The sequence below is a fragment of the Syngnathoides biaculeatus genome, chromosome 14 (genome assembly GCF_019802595.1).
Source record: "Syngnathoides biaculeatus isolate LvHL_M chromosome 14, ASM1980259v1, whole genome shotgun sequence".
In the NCBI taxonomy this organism is placed as follows: domain Eukaryota; kingdom Metazoa; phylum Chordata; class Actinopteri; order Syngnathiformes; family Syngnathidae; genus Syngnathoides; species Syngnathoides biaculeatus.
The window spans coordinates 15,893,779-15,917,330 of NC_084653.1; the positions used below are offsets into that span (position 1 = coordinate 15,893,779).

At 42.4% G+C, this 23,552-nt stretch overlaps 1 protein-coding gene across 1 annotated transcript; it reads left to right on the top strand.

The window, feature by feature from the left end:
- Nucleotides 1-1,478: 1,478 nt before the first annotated feature.
- On the top strand, nt 1,479-23,322 carry cavin2a (caveolae associated protein 2a). The gene is made up of 2 exons (XM_061842407.1): nt 1,479-2,140; nt 20,080-23,322. The coding sequence occupies exons 1-2, from the start codon at nt 1,601-1,603 to the stop codon at nt 20,911-20,913; spliced, it is 1,374 nt and encodes a 457-aa protein (XP_061698391.1). The 5' UTR covers nt 1,479-1,600; the 3' UTR covers nt 20,914-23,322.
- The last annotated feature ends 230 nt before the right edge of the window (nt 23,323-23,552 follow it).

Sequence of the window (23,552 nt, forward strand, 5' to 3'; positions counted from 1 at the left end):
GAGTGGGATAGAAGTGGCGTCGGGCAGTCGTCCACAAAGCCAAGTCTCCGTGAAGCACAGAGCTGCAGAACCTCCAAAGTCTTTAGTCGGAAGTGTTAGACGGTGTCCCTGCTTATGCAGCCGGACTTGTGTACTGGATCACGAGGCTTTGATGAGTTCGCAGACTAGTAACTCTGGAAAAAGCTTCAGCGAATTGGCGAGAGTTGTCAAAAAAAAGTCCGAAGTCAGAAGAAGGCTGTCTGATGGTTAGCAAATCCTCTCTTGTGTACTTAAGTCCTGAGTCGCCTGTGAAACACAAAAACACAAAACAGTAACGGAGAGCATTCCGCAGGCTACAACACTGGTACGCGTTAGGTAGAGAGGTTAAATGGCGGCGCGCAGTGGTGTGTGGGTAATTCAGCAAAAAATGTGATGTCAGTGAAAACAACCCATACCGGTACAACTATTCATTTTTGAGTACTCACCGATACTGTGTACCGAAACTACTACTTCTTTTAATACAGCAGAGACCTTCTGACACGGAAGCTCTTTTCAAAGAAGAGAACATTACACAACCGAGTGAAGTTACCGCGGCAATAGTACCCTATTGTTTCGATCCATAATCAGATGATATGCGATCACGGCTAAACTGCCTCCCTGTCCGATCCACTTCCGCAGCGGAGATGAGCCATCGCAGCCCGGCGCCGCAACGAGCCTTCTGTAGGAAGGCCGAGCCAACCGGCTAATAGAAACTAATAGAAACAAACGAGTCCACTTCAGGGCGGTCCTGCCATGCACGTCACTTCCTGCTTCTTCTTTAAAACAAATCCCTCGAGAGGATTTTCATGGCAGGAGTTACAAAAAGCTGTATACGTCAAAATCATGTTTTGTGGTGAAAAAAACGCATGGGTCCATGTCGGCTGCCGTTTTTTCATTAATAACATACTAAAAATCATGCATTTCATGACAGTGGCCCTTTAAGATGCAAACGGTCGCAGTGTAGCACAAAATAATTGTGAGGACTTCATCAATGTCAGATTTTATTTATTTTATTTGCCTTATGCATTTGTTGGTGGTATCGGCAGCTTTCACGATTACCTGACACCTTGAGAGAGAAAAAAAAAGTACTCAGTAGTTGTCCATTCTTAATGAACAACACCGTTGAACACGGAAATTTACAGTACAGTATGAGTAAAGACTTTGCGATGACTTTGACTTATAGAATATGGATGTCAAAGATGAAATAAAGAATTTTGGCACCCCCTTGCTTGGGCCTCGATTAGCAGGAAGTTTCCAAATGGAGTCCAACACTCGCTAAACTGGAGAGGTTAGTCTTTCATGAACGCCACGACATGCAAAGCACACAAGAAGGACACGCGCATGACTCTCTTGAGCTGTCAGCAAGGGCAAGGCCTGCAGGTTACCTTGGTGACGGAGCCCCTCCCTTTGGCTCGTAGGGGGGAGGTGTTCTGAAAGTTCACAACATGTTTGTGCTTGTGTGTGTGAAGGGAGAGCGAGAGAGAGAGCGAGTGGGGCGTGGGTGCCGAGCTAAGTTACAAAGTTCAGTGCGCACGACAGGAGCTACTTGCGTCGGTCTACTGACCATATCCACCTGTGCACCATGGAAGAGCCCCCCCACCCCGACACCAGCAGTGTGGCAGGCAGCACGCACACCGCCCCGGAGAACCCGGAGCTCCTCATCCCGAGCTTCAGCCCTTCGTCAGCCCCGTCCTCCCCTACCCCGACCGGAACCCTGGCCCGGCTGGGTGTGAAGAGTCCCACCAGCCCCTCCTCCACCGCCGCTGCCCCCGGGAGCCCTGTGGACCGCGGCCAGGTGAGCGCCATCACCGTGGTGGCCCTGCTGGACAAGCTGGTCAACATGATGGAGGCGGTGCAGTCAAACCAGCAGCGCATGGAACAGAAGCAGGCCGACCTGGAGGGGGCCGTGCGGCTGGTGCAGGGCGACGTCAGCCGCCTGTCCAAGACGCACGTGGGCACCTCCAACAGCGTGTGCAAGTTGTTGGAGCGCTCGCGCAAAGTCAGCGGTCACCTGAAGGAGGTCAGAGAGCGCCTGGACAAGCAGGCGGTCCAGGTGAAGAAGCTGGAGGCCAACCACAGCCACCTGCTCAAGAGGAACCACTTCAAAGTCCTCATCTTCCAGGTGAGCCTCGGTGGAGTGGGGGTGGTGTTGCATTTTCTGTATTGCGCAAGGGAAATCAAACCAACAAAAACCAGAGTGGCGCCTTGAGGCCTGATTTACCAGTTGATCGAGATACGAGTTGTCACCCAGATGATGTTTTTGCTTTGAGTTGAGAGCAAAAATGTGAGCTACGCGTGTTGTATGGCAACGCAGCCCAGCTCACAACAAGCAGGACTTAAGCAGATAGCGAACCGAGGCTCCAAGCTGGTTTATTGCCACTCCCAGATGAAGTTTACAGTGCTGTCAAAATAAACATTAAACAAATATAATTACACACTGTGTATTCAACCACAACTTTGGCCGAAGAAAGTCCATTTAGCTCAATGCTAACCAACAATGCGACACACCATAGAATGGCTCACAAATGCCATCGGTGGCACGTCATTATTACCCCGTAAGCAACAGGTATTGAACGCAAACACAAACAATATTACCGCGATATACTAAGGAACTGAGACGTCTCCTATGTCTGAATTGTGCCGTTCTCAGGTGGCCAAGGCGTGCACACCAGAAGGAAAAACACAATGTTCATTGAAGTGAAGCCAAACATATAGCAAAACACATGTAAATATATTCAATTTCAAAATGTCATAACTTTTTAAAAATAAATATAGCAGTATAGAGTCCTATTAAAACGAGATTAAATACACAATTTATAAAATCCTTTAGATTGCAATTAAAAAATGACAATGAGGTTGCACAAGTGTGCACACCCGCTTATAACTGGGCATATGTCTGACTTAACCAATCACATCCAAATCATCCACCATTTTAAGTGGTTCTGATTTTGTAGGCTTTTTATATTCATTGTATATGGCAAAGTTATTTTTCCAATTCATCAGAAGTCATTGAAATTTCGGCTGTGCTCGCTGTATGTAACAAAAATGCTTGTAATATATCACTGTTCTTAAAAGGAATTTTGGAGATTGGAAATGATTTTGGTACAGATTTGAGCAAGTAACCTGAAGTAGATGCACATAATTTGCTTTAGTGGACCACATTAAATGATTGAGTGGGCCGCATCGGGCCCGCAGACCCTGAGTTAGACATTGTGAGCAAAAGTATTTTTTTCCCTTCATCCAGTCTGATGGTGTTCATCTTTCCACATTGAAATGCAATTAATCTCTTCCAGCTACCCACCAAAGAACACTATTTTTTGAACATACGTACCGTAGTATTTGTGTAATGGATGCGTGCGTTTAAAGGGTGCACCCTCGTGAGTGATGTTAGGAACTGGAGTCCAGTTGGTTTAGTTGTCTGGAGGAGTCTGCGTCAGATCATTGGGCACGAATAGTGGCCTCAAGCAGTTCCTTGTGAGTGCTCTCATTTTGTATCCGTCTAATTGAATGATTTTTGTGTTCAGTAAAACTGCTAAAATTGCATTGGGGTCTTCGGTTTTCCTTGACACATGTGAGGGTATTACAGTTCTTTAACTGGTCCGTTTGTTTTTTACTTCATTCGCGCATCAGTGTATCTGAAGCTTGGTTGTCTCTCGACTAAACGATGGCTCGTAACTCGGAGAGCTCGTAAATCAAGTTCCAAATCTGCGCAGTAAAGATGAGGATCTCGTCTGAATTTACTCACAAATTTACTAACTCAGAGTGAAATCTGGGTCTGTTAGATTGGACACTTGGTTATATATCTTTTGTGTGAATGGCAAAACGTGGATACACAGGTTACTGGACCCCTTGCTTATCTAAATCAAGTGGGACAGCATTTAATGGTTCTGGCTGTCACAATATATCACTGGTACCGATACAGTCGATAGGAGATACATTATTTCTATAAAGTCATTAAGAATTTTCTGACCAAGTCATTGAAAGGAAATAATTTTAGCACAGCGGGTGGGACTCACTGGAGAAAAAGGCTTCTCATACTGTACAGTAAATACTCCACTTAAATGCCACTTAGACTTTCCTGTTGTTGTGTGTCTTTGTGTTGATATTTTACTCCAGTTGCAGCTCGTTTCGTACTTGCTCAGAGTCTTGCATCTGGCACAGCTGGCATGCAACCGCCACTCAATTTGGTTTGGAGCTGTTAAAAACTTGTCGAGCAGGAACCTGCAGAACTGAGCTGACTAATGAACGCAACAGTCACATTAAACACACTGACGACAGAAACAAAATAAATGTGTGTGAAATGTATACCTTTGTAAAAACCAAAAATATTTGGACAGAGCCCTGCCACGAACAGCGGAAAAAAAAAATCACGATTAATCGAGTTACTCCCAAAATAGTTTAAACAGTAAATATAGCACCAACTATTAACTTGATGTGCAAAAGTTACTGATTAATTTACTAATTAATTATCAAATGAGAGATGGCACATAATGCGCGGAGCAGACTACAAGACAAATTTGCTCTTTTAAGGTTACTACTGCAATAAAGTCTTGTATTGCGATACCACCGCATCCCTTTGTTTTAACGATCGTTGGACTTTATCTTGTCAACACAAATGCGACATGACTACACCTATTAGCGTGGGGATGACAACACGAATGGATCCTGGTTGACTGTATTGTAATAAAAAAAATGGGGGGTGCACAGGACACGAGAGGACTTTGTGTAAAGCTTGGTTGAGGGCGGCCCTAAAAATTTTGATCGTGGAAAGCCGAAATACAAGCACTGGAAAAAGGTACGCGAGTGTCAGCGGAGGGTAAGAAATAGGGTGTGTCTGGGAATGGAGCAATGCGGGATAATGGAGGAGGGCTCCCGGTCTCCGGCTGGATCTGCTTTCACCCCCACAGCTATTCAGAGAGACAGTTGGCTTTCAGACGGCTTCGCCATTTCAACCGCCGTGTGTGGTAACTCGAGACAGGTGCTGAATGAAAGATACGCTCTCAACTTTACCTGCACCAAAAAAATGGCCTCTGAACAGGAAATTATGTCCTTGCAGAACAGACCTTGGAGTCTTGAGAATGGATGATAAAGATGATGTTTTCCTTAAAGGGGACATTTTATAGAAAACTGAGCTTTATACAAATAGTTTAATCTCTGGAGTGCTTGTCCGGCCTCCAGTGTGAAATTAACACACGTCTTTTGCGATTTGCATATTTCTTAAAATGTCTGTTAGCAAGCAGTTCTGAATTTCCGTTACTTTACGTAATAGCGCCCCAAACGGGTTTCGCTACCAATGACATGGCAATTTAGCCAACTGATGCTTTGTCATTTTCAAGCCGGACGTGTTTGCCGATATGTCCACTGCATGCGTAACATGCACAGCCATCATGGTCAGTATTAAAATACAGTAAAAAAAATAATAATAATAATAAAGAGGTTTTGAGGGCGACACGATGGCTCAGCTGGTAAAGCGTTGGCCTCACAGTTCTGAAGTCCCGGGTTCAATCCTGGACCCGCCTGTGTGGAGTTTGCATGTTCTCCCCGTCCCTGCGTGGGTTTCCTCCGGGCACTCCGGTTTCCGCCCACATCCTGAAAACATGCAACATTAATTAGACACTCTAAATTGCCCCTAGGTGTGATTGTGAGTGCAGCTGTTTGTCTCAATATGCCCTGCGATTGGCTGGCAACCAATTCAGGGTGTACGCTGCCTCCTGCCCGTTGACAGCTGGGATAGGCTCCAGGACTCCCCGCGACCTTGTGAGGATCAGGGGCTAAGAAAATGGATGGATGGAAGAGGTTTTGATCTAAATATCACATTTATGGTAGATAAGTTAAATACAAATGAACTGTACTTTTTTAAAAAATACACTGCACTTGGGAAGTAAAAAAAATGTACTGTTGTGAAAATGTAACTTTAATCGTATTTAATTTAGAAATCCTTTCATGTACCACTAGAGAGTGAGCCCACCCTCCATTATCTTTGGGAATCACTGCAGGAGACCAGTAAGGCAGTGTATTCGATGGCTTGGTGCCACCTCTGTGAGGACGACTGGTTAGAGCATCTGCCTCACAGTTCTGAGGACCGGTTTTCAAATCCTCCTGTGTGGCATTTGCATTTTCCCCTCGTCCCTGGGTGGGTTTTCATCCCACATCCCAAAAACATCCATTCAATGGAGACTCTAAGTTGCCCAGAAGTGTGATTGTCAGTGTGATTGCTTGTTTTCAATGTGTGCTGCGATTCGCTGGCAACCAGTTCAGGGGTACCACGCCTCCTGCCCAAAGATAGCTGAGATAGGTTCCAGGACGCCCACAATGCTTCGGAGGACAAGCACCTCAGATAATGGATGGATGGGATATGGTTTGATTGGTAGTGGCTTTGCCTAAGTGTCATTCATTTGCAGTCTGGAGGCGGTAGGATGAACATTTGCTGTTGTCCTGAATTTGACAATAACACCACAAAATGTCGCTAGATTTGTGGCTGGTCACTTGTTTTTTAACTTATTGTTGGAGAAGTTGGAAAATGCAAAGCTATAGCTCCGTCCCTGATTGTCATAACACACGTGCGTGACAAGTAGATGTTAAGTGTGATGTGGATCTTTATTTTTTTAGCATTGTAAATGTAATAAGAAAGATTGGAAAAGTTTGAAATACAAAAATGGCATCATAAAGGAAGTTTCCTTGAAGGTTTCTGACAGATGACAGCACTCAATCATAACATCGTGATGATGTGCATGCATCTTGCACTTTTAAATAAACATCTGAACGAATTTCAATTTTCTCCCCATCCATAAATATGTGAGATTTCATCATGTGCACACAAGTGCATGTCGAGGAAGTGAAGCGGGATTGTGTGTGGGATGGAGGAGTGGCGGGCTGAAGAGGGGGTGGGGGATGGGGGGGGTATTATTGTTGACACAGCCGACGCCACTGAGAGCACTGAGCCATCTTGGTTATCTGGTTGCCCAGGTACCAACGCTCTGTTGTTCGGGTGCGGCAGGTGCCAAGACGGTAATTTGCCACGTTGTTGTGTTTGCTCATGGCCAAGGATCAATTTTATTGAATTCAGGATTGAGCAACTGGGTGCTGCTTTTGAGTGAATCTCGCTTCCTGGCTTTCAGTGTATCGCTGGATTCCACTTGAGTACTGTATAGCAGGCAGCACGGTGGCGCAGCTGGAAAACATTGGCCTCACAGTTCTGAGGACCTGGGTTCAATCCCACACCTTCCTGTGTGGAGTTTGTATGTTCTCCCCGTGCCTGTGTGGGTTTTCTTCGGGCACTTCTGTTTCCTCCCACATCCCAAAAACATGCAACATTAATTGGACACTCTCAATTGCCCCTAGGTGTGATTGTGAGTGTGGCTGTTTGTCTATATGTGCCCTGCGATTGGCTGGCAACCAGTTCAGGATGTCCCCTGCCTCCTGCCCGTTGAGAGCTGGGATTGACTCCCGTGACCCTAGTGAGGATAAGCAGGTAAGGAAATGGATGGATACTGTATAGCAAAGGTAGGCAAACATGTGCTCTGGCCGGGTTTGATTTTTAAAATGGAACAACAAGTCAGGTCATTGGTACAGTAGATAAAGTAAAATTCTGAATATAAAAAAATTGTTACAATCAAGTTATAATAATTCCTTTTAGTTTTTAAATATTTTGCATAGTCAATTTAGTTCTAAGTACATAAGCCATTATTTAATTAACAAGGTAATTGTAGGTCTAAAATTATTTTACTAAAATCTAATATTAATAATAATCAAACAAGATAAGATAAGATAAATGAATATAAAGGGTGTCTGATGGTGTACACTTGCCTGACTATAGTGCGGATAGTGTGGATTCAGTTCAGTGTGAATGTGAGTGGAAATGGTTGTCCGTAACCATATGTCCTCTACGACCAAATGGCAATGAGTTTAGGATGTATTCCACCTTGCCCCCAAAGTCAGCTCGGATAGGATCCACTGTCCCGCGACCCCAACCACAATAAGCGGTGTGAAGAATGGATGAATGGATGCATGGATGAATAGACATGTAATATAAAATCCATCCATGTTCTAAGCTGCTTATCTTCACGAGGGTTGCGGGAGTGCAGGAGCCAGTCACAGCTGTCATCAAGCAGGAGGCCGGGCTACATCCTGAACTAGTCGCCAGCCAATTGCAGGGCACACAAGAAACGCACATATTCACACCTCAGGGCAATTTAGAGTCTCCTATGAATGCATGTTTTTGGGATGTGGGAGGAAACCGGAGTGCACGGGGAGAACATGCAAACTCCACACAGGCGGGGCCGGGATTTGAATCCCGGTATTTTTGTAATTATGTACCCATGTATTAAGTAATATAGTTACATTTCTGAAGTTATTTTGTAATATTCATTTTTAAAAACAAATCAATTAATCAAATAAATTAATGACTATACTATTTACTAAGAGATGTAATCTAAAAAATAATAAATATTGAGTTTTTATCAATAAAGGTGGTAAATTTGTCAAATATTTGTTACTACTCAAATTATTATTGAATTTAATATTCCATTATTAACATTATTAATTCTCATTTCTTCTGTTATTCTTTGTAATATTATAATTAATTAACATTTGTTTGAAATAAATAAAACACTGGCAAATATAAAGCATGTGTATCTTTTATTTTATTAATAATCAACTGATTAACCAAATATTTAATGCGATACATGACTTCAAAAATACATGTACATATGCCCTGGGACTGACTGGCGACCAGTCCGGGGTGTAGTCCGCCTTTCGCCCAAAGTCAGCTGGGATAGGCTCCAGCGCCACGTGACCCCTGATCAGGATAACCAGTGTTGAAAATGGAAAAATGGAAATAACATAAATGCAAATGCTCGGTGGGCTAAATGAAAGAAGGGTGCCGTGCCCGCCCCTGCTGTACAACATCACGTATCTCTACTTTGTCTTATCAATTAGTGGCATACGGCTATTAGGCAGCTACTATCTGATCCAGCACATTTACTAAAAAGGGCATCTCGGTGGGCATAGTACGTCAAATGTGTGTGTGTGTGTGTGTGTGTGTGTGTGTGTCTTTATGTTTGTGTGCTGTGTTTGGTGGCTTGTGTGAGTGTGCAATTGTGCGTGTTACCCAATCACCATGATCCTGATGTTTCGGGTCAAGCATATGAAGTTACAGAGCTGTAAATGAGTGTTGGCAAGCCTTCAGGAGTAGATTTGAGTTAAGAGGGGCGGGGAGTGTAGTTTGTTCACCCCCCCCCCCGACCCCCACCCACCCCTATCGTGCTGCTTAACTTTGATTGCCACCATTTTGACTTGGCAAATTGTTTCCTGGTCTTTTCTGGCTGTTTTGCTGAGACATGTGTCCTGAAGGCACACAAGCTCCACCTTTCTTGTCATGATTATAAAATCTATATACGGAATTTACATGACAGAGAGCCCCCCCTCACCCTTCCCGAGCGATTTCATCGCACAATACTACCTGTACAACATATATTAATGATTCGTTTTCGTCGTCTAGACGGAGAACGTTAACTTAGCCTGCTCTGGAGAACGTTTGCAGAAGTTTCCAGTGATATTAAGTGATGGTTGCTTTCTTTAAAGTGGGACTGTCATCCCTATAAACATTCTAAAATAGATATTGTAATGATAAATACATATGACAGTATTCACTTCAATGTCTATACGAAAAAAAAAGTGAGCGGAGAGCGCGTCATCCGTGCACAAAGTTGCGCAATTGAGTGTCCCTCGACATCCAAGTGGTCGCCATATTAGTCGCGTCCTCTGTCCTTGACGTCATCGTCACTTCCGCCTTTAAAAACGCGCAGTGCCTGCTACTACGGAAGCCGAACAACAGAGATATTCGGATTTTTCCGACGCCCCTTCTGACACCAAAGCTCTTTTCGAAAAGGACAACACCACACAACCGAGTGAAGCTACCGGGGCAATATTACACTATTGTTTCGAGCCCTCAGGGCAATATTACACTATTGTTTCGAGCCATATCCAGATGATATGCGATCACGGCCAAACCGCATCCCCGTCCGATCCACTTCCGCGGTGGAGATGAGCCATCGCGGCTTATGACAAAGCTGAGCAGTGCTGCTTTTAGGGGGGTGTCCGCAGTACTGAGCAACACAGTTGAGCCGGGGCACTCTATGCGTGCACGTGACTGAGTAACGCATTCTCGGCTGGGTTCTTCAGAACCGCCCCCGTCGCAAAGCCCCAACGTGCAGCCTTCGCAGAAGCTGTGACCGCCGAACACGGCACCTCAGCCGGTGTGGCTGATTTTCGGCGCCATGGTGGCATATAATGGAGCCGAGGCGTGCTGCTTTTAGAGCGTTGTTCACAGCCACCGCAGTACGCGATGAACACTATCGAGACGAGGCTGAGTGAGACATTGTTGCACATCGACACATTTCATACGCGGATCTTTTGTTATGTTATGAGAGAGACCGATTACGTGGTCCACCCCAAACTATTATTTTTTTTAGTAGCTGTATACACACCTACCTGTTATTTGGAACCCACGAAGCTCTCGTCCTCTGCACCCGTGCAATCCATTTTTCACAACGAACAGGGTCTCTTTCAAACTTATGAAGGGCAATTCCATTATCCTGAGTGTTCAAGCAATGTCCAGCAATGCAATGAGCCGGCATTTTGGGTAACACGAAGGAACAATGAGCTACCTTCCCGGAGGTAAAACTAATGAAAACAAACGAGTCCACTTGGGGGCGCCAATGTCCTTTACGTCACTTCCTGCTTCTTCTCGAAAACAAATCCCTCGAGAGGATTTTCATGGCGGGAGTTACAAAAAATTTTATACGTCAAAATCATGTTTTGTGGTGAAAAAAACACATGGGACCATATTGGCTGTGGTTTTTCATTAAATATGCCAAAAATCATCCATTTCATGACAGTCGGACTTAAAAAAAATAGTTGTTAGAGATGCCAGAAAAAGTCAGCGTCAAGTCGACCTTTGCATGACAAAGAAACCACCATCAAACCCCCTCCAAAACCAAGATCTCTTTTCTCAATCAGTGTGACACGCTACCAGTACTTTGACAACGTGCATTTTCCGCCATCCAAAAGACAAAATACCCTTGCTGCATTTCTGCCCGAGGAGGCCCTCAAATGGATCGAGAACACTCGTCACCCTGTATGCGCCCGCTGGAGTGGAAACACAGAGGGCCCTACTGTATGTGGAGACAGCCACCGGTGCACTGTTGACTGCGCTCACTCCAAAAATTGACAATGCCCTCTGCTGCTTTACTGCATTACATAACGAGGACTAATGAGGGCCTTAATTACTGCCGCTCTTCCTTTTTTCTCTGCTTTTGTGCCCTGGCGCTGGAGCCTACTCATACTTTAAGTGGACATAAAAAGTATACGCACCCCTGTTCAAATTGTTTTTGCGATATTTAAAAAAATGACACCAAGGCAAATCATTCCAAAACCTTTGCCCAATGTGAACTATAACCTGTACAGCTCAAATAGCTTTGAAATGTGAAATACAAATAAACAACCAAGATGATCCGGGTACACACTGTGTTCAGAATTAACCACACAATCACATTTAAACTCATGTTAAGTCGGAGTCAGTCACACACCTGACACCATTTAAAGTGCATTTGACAGACAGAAAACTATTCAGCTGTTTTCGAAGGCTTTTCCTGACATTATTTTACTTTCCAAGAGAAGCCTACAGGTTTTGTCCATGCTATTTAGAACTGCACATTCAAATGATTAAACAAGATTTTTATAAATGTATGTAATGGACATTTATATTCCTCCATCAATCAAATATCACAACTGTTATTTCTGTGCACGTTGTAGGCTTTTATGGTTTCTGAATATAACATGGCATTTGCTAAGTATTGCACTCAACCACTTGTATCAGTTACCATCCGACAGCCTCCAAGCTCTCTTTTTTGTTGAAAACTCCACAGCAAAACCAAATAATAGGAACGTTGTCGGCGCCAGCGAAACAATGGACCGACGAATGGTTAGCATATCTGCCTCACAGTTCTGAGGACCCGGGTGCCTGTGTAGGTTTTCAACAGGTACGTCGGTTTCCTCCCACATTCCAAAAACAGGCAAAGTCGGTTAATTGAAGACTCTAAATTGTCCACAGGTATGAATGTCAGTGCAAATAATTGTTTGAATATGTGTGCCCTTTGATTGGCTGGCGACCAGTTCAGGGTGTACTACGCCTTTCGCCCAGAGTCACCTGAAATAGGCGCCAGCACACCCGCCACCCTAGCGAGGGTTAGCAATACGTACAACGGATGGATTGTCGGCACTTTTGAGTTTAAAAATTGAACATTGTCGACACCTGGCATTTGAAGAAGTGACTTTTGGCTTTTTTTTGTGAACAGAGTATTATTTCCTGTCTTGTTTAGAATGACAAATGAAGTTTTACAAGGATACAACATGTGAAATGTAATAATCTGGGTGAATAATTCTTAATTTTTCTCCAAATAAAGCGTTTTTTGAAAAGATCTCCTCAAATTCACTCTTTAGCAATGTTGTAATTGGCATACTAAAAACTGGCAACTGTCAAAACTCATCTCCCCAGTGGTACAGCTTTGCTGTGTACTTATTCATGTTGCTACCACACCCATTTTTTTAAACGCTTCATTTTAAGCTCCTTCGACAAGACCAGACTAGAAATACGATTGAGCTGCGTTTGAGGCAATGATTAAATTGTTGCGGGTGGACTTTCTTGTATTGACCACAAATTCATTCTTACAGGAGACCCATATTGCACCCACACGCAATTTAAAATAATTTCCTGGTGTCTTAAGTAAAGGTCTCTGACTTTCTCCGATTATAATACCAAAAGGATGATAAAAAAAAATGCCACAAACTTTAATGACTGTGCTGCCCAGGATGTTGCAACAAGGGACCAGGACCGAAACTAAAGAGAGTGCAGAACACTGATGATATTTTTAATCATGGAATTAGAGATTCAACACCAAGCCACCAAATAACATTTTTTCAATTCATGTCACACATACATGACACGCTAAGTCTTAACACTAACACAGATTAACACCGATTACTTTAAGAGCTATGGCTCGGGGCTCACCTTTCGGCTTTGATGCCATGATAGTGCTTGAAGACAGCAAATGTTTCCCCAACTTTGCTGCTGCAGAAACGTAATTCGGCCAAATTGAACATTTCATCAAAATACAGCATGACTTGCTCACAAAAGAGTGACTTGGATGGTTTTAGGTTTACTTACTGGTACCTATACTTTTTGTATCAGAAAAAAAAAATTGCCTTAAATGATCAAGTTTCGGCGGAACGGGGGATCAGCTGGTAAAGCATTGGCCTCACAGTTCTGAGGACCCGGGTCCGATCCCGGGTCTGCCTGTGTGGAGTTTGCATCTTCTCCCTGTGCCTGTGTGGGTTTTCTCTGGGCATTCCAGTTTCCTCCCACATCCCAAAATCATGCAACATTAATTGGGCACTCTAAATTGCCCCTAGGTATGATTGTGAGTGCGGCTGTTTGTCTCGATGTGCTCTGCGATTGGCTGGCAACCAGATCAGAGTGTACCCCCCTCTGGCCCGTTGACAGCTGGGATAGGCTCCACCACTTCCCGCGACTCTTGTGAGGATAAGCGGCAAAGAAAATGGATGGATGGATGGATGGATGGATGGATGGATGGACGGACGGATGGATGGATAATGGATGATCAAAGTTCGTGTTTGGGTTAGGGTCACATTGGCTTTCTGGAAAATTGGATTGCCATAAATTTAGTTATGCGCTAAATAATAGAAAAGCTGGCAGATGAGACTCAATTACTGACCATGCCACCACATTCAAAACAGATTATTGGCAAAACAGAGAGGTTAGACTTTTGGTATCGGCTGGCTGCAGATCTTGGGGGAACTCTCATGGCAACCTCCCAAAACAAGACTTGCATTACAACTAATGATACACACACGCATGCACACAAAACAATTTCTACTTTTTATCCTGTGATGAAATGGGAGTTGTGTGAGAAAAAGTAAGAAAGTGATCTGAATCCAAATTGCAACGTCACTAAGGAGTGACAACAGTCAGTGCTCACACACACACACACACACACACACACACACACACACACACACACACACACACACACACACACACACACTCACACACACACACACGCACACACACACGCACACACAAACACTATCAAAAAACAAACACATGCGCAAGGAATGGAAAAATATGTCCCCCAGCCAAGCTAAACATGTGCCCACTGCTGGGTTATACTGGGAGGTGTTCTCATGAAATTAAAATAATGACATCTTAAGCATTACAAATAAAGGATATACTGTACAGGTATTGTTCGTTGAAAGACTGACTTACAAATGTCTGTTTACTATTCCATCAATCATTGCCACTTGACCAAATGGGTGCAAACGGGTGTGTTCAGCAGCCTCACCCTGCAGCTCTTTTTCAGTTAGTTGAGTCAAAGTCAAGATGTCCACGAAGTCCGAAAGGCTCAAATGTGCCACATCTGAAATATTTACAACAGTCAAAGTCAACGTTATTGGAAGCAAATCATCAGTGAGATGTTAAATTGGAACACATCACCAGTCAATTTGACCCAGAGCTCAACGAAACTCCTTCACTCACCATTGCAATGGATATTTAGTAATTTTGTACATTATGACTCAATGGACTGTTAATTTACCGTACTGTTGAATTCATTTATGAGGAACAACATAAATTGTCCAGGGTCAATTTGACGCAGTCATTTGAATTATCCAAAAGGTTCAGGACTGAATAAAAATCCTCCAAATATGTGTGGTGTTTCATTGATAACATTCCAGAAATGACCTCAATTATTCAGAAGTGTTAGTAAAAAAAAGTTACACATATGAAGATAAGGGGGTTTAAAAACAAGACGCTAAGTATTCATCCTCTTGTCTTTGGAACTCCCAAGGCAACATACTGTGCATATTTTTCATGTTAAGCCAGTTAAGACTGTAAAGACCCGAGGCCTGAACATGTCAATTACTCTTTTGACACATTTGCAGTTTACAGTTTTCATAACATTGGAGTTATGTTGCAAGTATTAACGCAAAGATTTCATAGTTTCACTTATATGATTAAAAAATATAGACTCTTGAATTCCAACCATAGTGGAACATATACAAAAACAAATGTTAACATCTGTATACATCAGGTCTGTGAAACCACGCTGTCAAAAAATGTACTGTATGTAAGATCCAAAGGAAAGATTTTTATTCTTTTAATTAATTAATTACCGTAATTTCCGTCTTATAAGCCACGACTTTTTTCACACGCTTTGAAACCTGCATCTTATGAGGTGATCCGGCTAATTTCTGCATTTTTTCTAATTGCCGCAAGAGTTACTTGAGCGGAAAAGGTAAGAGTGAGACCAGTGGAATATATGTGTGGAGGAAGTTAATTTTACCAGTATGTTTTTTTTAACCGGCCCTGATAGCGCTGCCCTATCGTTAGCGCTGTGCTAGCGTGTTGCTGCTGTGTTGCTGCTGTGTTACTGCCATGTCTCAGTGATTTTTACCGGTATATTTATATATTTTTATTTTTACCGACCCTCTTAGCGCTGTGCTAGTGTGTTGCTGCTCTGCTACTGCCGCATCTCAGTGATTTTTTTTACCGGTATGTTTTTTTTTAACCGGCCCTGTTAGCGCCGCGCTATCGTGACCACTCCGCTGTGTTTCTGCTGTGTTACTGCCGCATCACAGTGATTTAGGTATGTTTTTTTTAACCGGTTCTGTTAGTGCTGTGCTACCGTGTTGCTATGGTGTAGCTGCCGCTACTGTTTCTTTCTTTTTTTTTTTTTTTTTAACCAGCCCTGTTCGTGCTACCGTGTTGTTGCTATCTTAAGATAAGATAAGGTATTATAACTCAAAACTCTTTCTGTGTACTGTCTTTCTTTGTAAATATCTCGTGTTTCAATGTGGGTTCCAATGTGGGCACTTGCGGCTTATGTATGTACCAAATGGTATTTCCTTTACAAATGGAGCGGGTGAGCCTTATAATTTGTAGGCCGGTAATTATGGTATGTTTTGGGGCATCATTATGCCAAAATAAGTGCAAGTGCATGTATTGTGTTAAAAATGTTTTTTTTTTGTAGTTGCCAATAGTCCCTGGAAAATGTACTAACTGTATTACTTTCTTGGGTACATAGCTGAAAACACACGAATTATTGCACTTTTAGTTTGTAATTTAGCCTCCCCCCCAACACATAGCGGAAAAGTGGGGAAAAAAATCAGCACCTGACACGAGTTTGCATGATTTCCACAAAATTGGGTGGATGATGTCAATCAAAGCAGGACACACAACGGTTTTAAGGATCCACACTTGAAACTCAACACAAGTCAGCTATTTTGGCTGGATCGAGGCCTCGTTCTTGGATTTTAAAGTCAGGAATTCACACCAAATGGAAGCGGGTACCTTCGCATCTCCCTCGTCTGAGTTTATCAATAACTAGTTATCCCTTAGGCAGCTTTTTACACATTCACCCTTTGATGAACATTCTGCACTTTCGGCCTTGTGAGAAATATGCATGCCTCTCTCTCATCCAAACGGCCGTGACATTCTAGACAGGAAAAGGGAAAACAATAACCATTTTGGGTTCTCATTTCCATTCGTTAAAAAAAAAAAAAAGTCAGATAACTTTATGACTTCTAACATTTATCTGTGAACATTCTTATGTAACAGCCGCTACATGCGGTAAACGCGGTGGGAATTTGTGGCGACCTTATCAAAAATATGCTGTCTACAAACAATGCCACTGATTATATACTGATTGAAACGGTACCAATGCTGTCTTTTGAGGCGCAATGAAAGAAAACAGCTAAAAGAGATTGACAGTGAAACAATAACTGGAAACGTCAAGGAATGTCTTTTTTGTTCAGTTTATTTTTTTGTTGATGCATATTACTCGCATTGCATCAACGGTTGAGTTTATGAAGGTTTTACAGGAAATACAGTATCAGATAATTCCATTCCCCTTCCGTCTCTTCCCTTTTCCTTCCAAGTGTCCACTGATGTGCAGCAAGCATGCTGGGAGGACCTTGAAAAGAACTTCCCGGCCTGTGAACGGGATACACTTACATTACATACAGTATGCTGATAAGGCAAATTTTCTCCATCACATGAGTTCAGTTCTGCTTTTCACTGATTGGTTAAAGATATACGAATGGGACAAGCACATTGTTGATGATTTGAAACTGCTAAGTGTCTTAAGAAAAGGGCTCTTTTATTCTTCAGCGTAATTACACAAAGGACAAAGAATCCAACTAAGCCAAATGGCGAAAGAATGCTAGTAACACAGGTAGACTGCAGCTCCACTTACATTCCACCGTAGACATGACGTGGACAAATCTTCCGCCAGCCAAGCTTCCAAATCATGCGCAGAGAAACCAGGTTTTGGCGAATGGTAATTTATACTGTAAATTAGATAAACTGATGAAACAACTGGTCTTACAGCCGCATTCTGTAAAACAGACAATAAAAACTGAAGTCAGCTTTCCAAAGCTCCTCTCGGTAGTGTGTTTTGTTTGGGAGTGCCTTTGCACACCGCACTCTCCTATTCCATTTCAAATCTTGAGTTGCTTCTCAACCTGAAAATCTGGCTTCTTATTTTTTTTTCCCCCTCTCGTGTAATCCATGACATCTAACAGGTGTGTCCTTTTACTGTTTCCTTTTGTAGTTGCATTGCAAGATATGCTATGACTTGTGTCCAACTGCCCATTTGACAGTTTTTTAATTCAATTCTACCAAAGGCACTTTATGATCAAATAAATAGAAGCGCACCCATAATCCCACAATTAATACACATTCAGTCCAAAGGTAAGAAGCACTCGCAAATTCTTTCAATCAGATTCAACTCTGTCCTGTCCTGTCATGCCCCACCACGATCGCTTCAGTTTGAATAGATCAAGTCTTATATAAGGGTTGGCTCATTTGGCTTCGCTTGCTATTCATGCAAATGACACTTCTACAGGACAAATCTTGTTCCTGTAACCTTGCAACAAGTTACATAACGAACGTGGCCGCAATACAACAAACCTGTTGTCGCTTAGTCGCACGTTCATTATCTTTTGTGCTGTTTCATTCCGAATTGACGTACGTTGCTCTTTCTTTATAAAAATGGTCCATGTTCCACATGCTTGGTCATTAACACACAGGCACAAAAGATGCGTGCCTCGCCGTGTCACATTGCATCTCATTGTGAGTGGCTGATAAGTATTTGTTTAGAGGGTAAATTAAAAGGCTAGGCTTCCAGTGAGATACTACCGTAGTAACTAACTGCAGATGAGCAACCTTTGCACAACAATACACTTCAGTTGTGTCTTGGGATATCACTTGAATTTGTTCCATGATCACATTTGTATCTCAAAACACGTACTCTAACTCATCATTCCCTATTGAAATTATTCATCCAGCCAGCCACCCTTTTTGTACCACTTTATTATCACAAGAGTCGTGGGAGTGCTGGAGCCTTTCCCAGCTATCTTCAGAGGAGAGGCAGGGTACACCCTGAACTGGTCGCCATCCAATCGTAGGGTACAGAGAAACATAGTAACCTTCTGCACACACATTCACACCTACGGGCAATTTAGACTCTTCAATCAACAGTAATTTTGGGGTGTGGGAGGAAAATGGAATTGCTGTAGAAAACTCATGCCGACATGGAGAGAACATGAGAACACTCCATACAAGTAGCCCCCGGATTTGAACCCCGGTCCTCAGAACTGTGAGGCAGATGTCCGAACCGGTTCCCCACTATTCTACCAATTGAAATTCAGGAAAATATAATAATCCCTTCCACTGACCCAACAAACACCAGGATTTGTTTTTGTCCATCGTTGTTCTTCTTCTGTGGAGTTGTTTGATTGGCAGTGGGCAAACCACCTTAATGGCGCATTAGCACCACCAACTGAGGAATGTTGTCACTGGATGTTATGAAAACTTCTTCTGCCCTCAGCTGTAGGAGTCTGAAGCACATTTGTAATATCATATTTTTGCTTTTATTGCAAGACAAAAAAAAAAATGCCAAGCGATGGCTCATACCTGTAAATGCTTGAGGCACTCCCTTTAGTGACTTAAAGTGATCAGAAAGATGAAAATAATGCATATAGTAAATATCGGACGATATTCTGATAAGCTAATTGGCTTTAACTTCTACTCAAACTCGTGTGTGTATTTGCTTTACTTTCTTTTGATGTTTACTGTAGCTGTAGAATACAGAATGTGTATGAACCAAGAGTCTCCCAGATCATCTGGTCGGCCCGGTCTTTGAGTATGTGTTAATAACACCCCGTAAAAGGTGCATTGCACATTTTTTTTTTTTTTTTAACCTTTGGTATCCTGTCACCTTAAGCACTCTTAGAATGTCAGGCAGCCGTGCATTCTTGGAAATGCAGTCATTCTCGGATGCATCAGCAACTATTTCTAAATTTGTACTGACTCCTTTCAAGTCATCGCGGTGGTTAATTCTCTCATCTTGTGGTTTTTGAGTCTTGCATGCATGATTACATTGATGGACAGATTGACATGGCGATAGAAGTAACTGAAAGAAAGAGGTGACTGGGTCTTCATTTTATACTTCTTAGCAGAGGAGTGTAGCATACCCAAACATTGTACTCATGTAAGAGTACTGTTACTTTAGAATAATATGACTCGAGTAAAATGAACAGTAGTCATCAAATATTTACTTTAACCACAAGATAGTACTCATTGAAAAAAAAAACTTTACAGAGTAACTTGTGAGTAACTCGATTAGCAGGAACATCAAATAATAATAATAATACATGACAGATGACACTGACCTACCACCGTTTACATTTTTAAATGCCCATAAAACAACAACACATGCATTGAAGCTAACGCTGTTAGCCAATGCAAATCTGGTGTAGCCACACGAATCAATGCAACTCCGGCTATCTTTTCTTTCACATGCTAGTATGTCAGACGGTACATTTCACATAACCACCCTTTATCCAGTTAATTATTCGAAATGTTTTTAAAGGTTTCTCGAGTATTTAGTAATGTTTTTTGTTTTTTGGTCTGTTTCTTAACAGGAGGACAATGAGATACCCTCAAGTGTGTTGGTCAAGGATTCACTAAAGACCCCAAACCCAAGCCAGTATGACGCAGAGTCCACTCAGCCCAACATATCCGTTGCCAGCTCCGTTGACGGTCTTCAGACCATCAGCCTTTCCTCGGACGAGGATCTTCCAGTTGACAGAGCGGCGGGAGAAATACTGGAGTGCGGAGCTGCCGGGGGTAGTTCCCATATGTTTGAGCGAAGGTCTGACAAATTCAAGCGGACCAGTCTGAAGAAAGTCGACAGCCTGAAGAAGGCCTTCTCCCGCCAGAGCATTGAGAAGAAGATGGCGCAGATTACCACCAAGATTGTTCCCCCTGAAAAGCGTGAAAAGATCATAAAGACCCTCAGTCCGACTCACCCCAAGAGCCCTACTGCTAAAAGTTCTACATTCAAAGTGTCTCCCATGACATTCAATGTAAAGAAAGGTCGAGATGGCGAGGCTCCTTTGCAAGAAATGGTCTTGGGGGAAGATGCACATGTGGAGATCTCTCCACTGGAATGCTTACCTGGAGATGTCGCGTTGTGCGAAGAAGCTGCCCACGAGAGTCAACAAATGTTGAGTCAGTCCACCGCGGACGGCATGAAGGCCGAGCTGGCAATCAACGGCGATACATCAATCATCCAGTGTGAAATAAACGGCAATCGTTCTGCTGGTCTTGCCGTCCCCGAGCGTGATGATGACGTTGGCGAGGATAAAGAAGATGAGGAGGAAGACGAAGACGCAGATCAAGAAGCCCATAAAAGTGAAGAGAAGCACTCCCTTACAGCAGCTCCTGAAACAGTTGCTGTAAAGCAAATGTCCTAAACTTTGTTTTCCAATACTCACTCAATAGCGCCTCAAATGTCCCTCTATAGTAAACAGGTTGTCGTAATTATCAAAAAGGCAATCGAGAGAGGTACAGCGACCCCCACTATTTGCAGGAGATAGGGACCTAGCCTTGTTGTGAAAAGCAAAAACGTGAGTAATTAACGTGCTGCCCATAAAATGTTTACAATTGCCCATACTAATACTGTAGTTTTTAATTGTAAATGGGCTACAAACTGCAAACTATGACCCCAAGATGATTTCCTTTAAAAATAAATCAACAAAGTGAACATTAATTGCGCATGTACATGCACATTTATATACTCTCTGTAAGAACCCAGGCTAAAAATAGCTTCTCCTTGAGATACAACAACATTCCTCGGTCAAGATGTACCACTTCACCATACATCAATGGAACAACTGTACCACTTTTCTATTTAGACAGGGCTCAGGGCCATCTTGTGCCATCTTGAGAAATTTCACAAAGAGCGACTAACAGAGGTTACGTTAAAAAGAAACCATGAATTTGTCAATAGCCATCGGAGAATATGAAGCCGAATAACTGATTGTTTGTCTGGTTGTTATATTGTGGTTACAAAGTCATCTCTCAGCTCTAGTTTTGTTCAGCAACTCAAGGTCGCTTCTTAGATTGCTCCCCTTTCACCTCACTTTCATAGTGTCTGTGGATTGCCTATTGCCCACAAACAAAAGTTTACAATCGGAAATATTGAGCAGGTTTAACATTTAAATTTTTTCTACCTTGGCCACCAACTAATCGGTCAGGATAATCTTTGGAGACGTCCGATAACTGGACCTTTGCTGATTTTGATCGGAATCTAGCTCAAAATCGTCTGTTTATCGGTATGTGTGTACCTTGCATTAAAGTGCAAACAGTCCCAAATGCGGCTTCTTGAAAACTGCCATTTACTAGTGCTCACAACCTGGACAGCAGGACATCTCCTAGGCATCCGTCCAAGTATCTCCCTCTCACTGACCTTGTCTGCTTCTCTACTGAAAAACAGCTTCTTTGTTCTGGCCTCCTTTTTTTTCCAATGTGATATCTAGTAAATCTTTGGCAACAAAACTATTGGGGTATTAAGTTTCCAGGGGAGGCAAGCGCAGGAATGATGATCCAGGGGTTGCTTTTCAAGGGTGTTTATACTGTTTTTATAGGATATACGTGTCCAATTTTACACCGTTGGTCTTGAGACTTGAGAGGTGACTCTGTATTGTGAAGTAACGACACATAACCTAGTGCAGCAAATAAATATTTTACACTGCATAACAGGTGAATGTTTGCAATCACATGCTTATTAACTGTGGAAAATAGACCATTGAAAAAAAACAAAGCATATACTGTATGAAATGAGTGATGAATTGGCACTGGGTGGATTCGAATGTTTAGTCATTCGTTTACTTTATCTTTTTACTGACCGCTTCTCCTCTGTTGACATGCAACAGGATACTCCTGCAGCGCTTATAACGTGCACACACTGGTATGAGTAATTGCACTCCTGAAGAAATACGTAGATTCCTGTGATTTTGGGAGATACGACCAATGGTAAAACATGCCTTTTTCACCTCTTTTCTGTGAGGTTCTTTAAAGCGGTGTGCTACATTGTAAACATTTTGTATGACCTTGTATAGTTTACAAAAAATACATATACATACATCCCGCATACCAGTTGTCGTGGTATTGGCAGATGTACTTGGATTTTGCATGAAACAGAAACACCCACACAAAACAGTAATTTAGGAATGGTGTGATTCTTTATATTTTATGTATTTCTGACCGGAAAAACAAATGCCAGAAACCTTTTATTAAGACACCTGGGAACTTTGTTAAACATGTCTCCTTATGTCTCCTTAAGCCTGCATTTCTGTTTCCTCATCTGACATTGGGACAAATATAGATATGAATCATCACATTGTGTTATCTTTTTTTCCAATGTATGTAATTAGTGGTTATGGATAATTTGTGTGTTTTTTTTTTTTAAGACTAATGACTAAACTAAAATGTAACACTTTGCTTTGTACAAGTGGGGCGGTCCAGTGGTTTGAATCTTACAGGAATTATTGTATTATTTCCTTCTCATCCTGGGAAACTGGTGTCATTGCTTTCTGTTTTAGAAAAATGTTTGGATTCATGTCTATTTTGAGCTGTCGTTGGTCTGAAAGTAAGCGTCCCTAATCTCAGTCTCTTTGGCTAGGAATAAAAAAAAACACTTAAGTTAGTAATGTTGCTTTTCTACCTTCACTGTACAGTAGTAAAGAAAGTAAGCAAACTACATCAACCAAAGATGTTTGCCCCACTCAAATAGTGTGTTAACTCCTGTTGCTAACATTGTGTAATTAATTTCCTTTTGAACTTTAGCATTGTATGCCTCAATAAAGAATTTAAACAAGGAACTGGCGTTTGTCATATTTGTTTGCACTCTTTAAGATCAAATCTAGGGTGGTGCTTTTTTTCATACTGCTACGTGATTACCATCTGGGATCACATTAATATTTTGAATGTAGCAATTGATTTAAAACATTCTTTGACACGTTTCACAGCAACTATAGAAACCATTTAATGTCCCGTGAGGTTGGGCAAGGAACTGGCGTTTGTCATATTTGTTTGCACTCTTTAAGATCAA

Excerpts from the sequence above, each read along its gene's own strand:
- cavin2a (XM_061842407.1), top strand. The coding sequence starts at position 1,601 with ATGGAAGAGCCCCCCCACCCCGACACCAGCAGTGTGGCAGGCAGCACG. Across the intron at positions 2,141-20,079 it reads TCAAAGTCCTCATCTTCCAG|GAGGACAATGAGATACCCTC; the intron begins GTGAGCCTCGGT and ends GTTTCTTAACAG.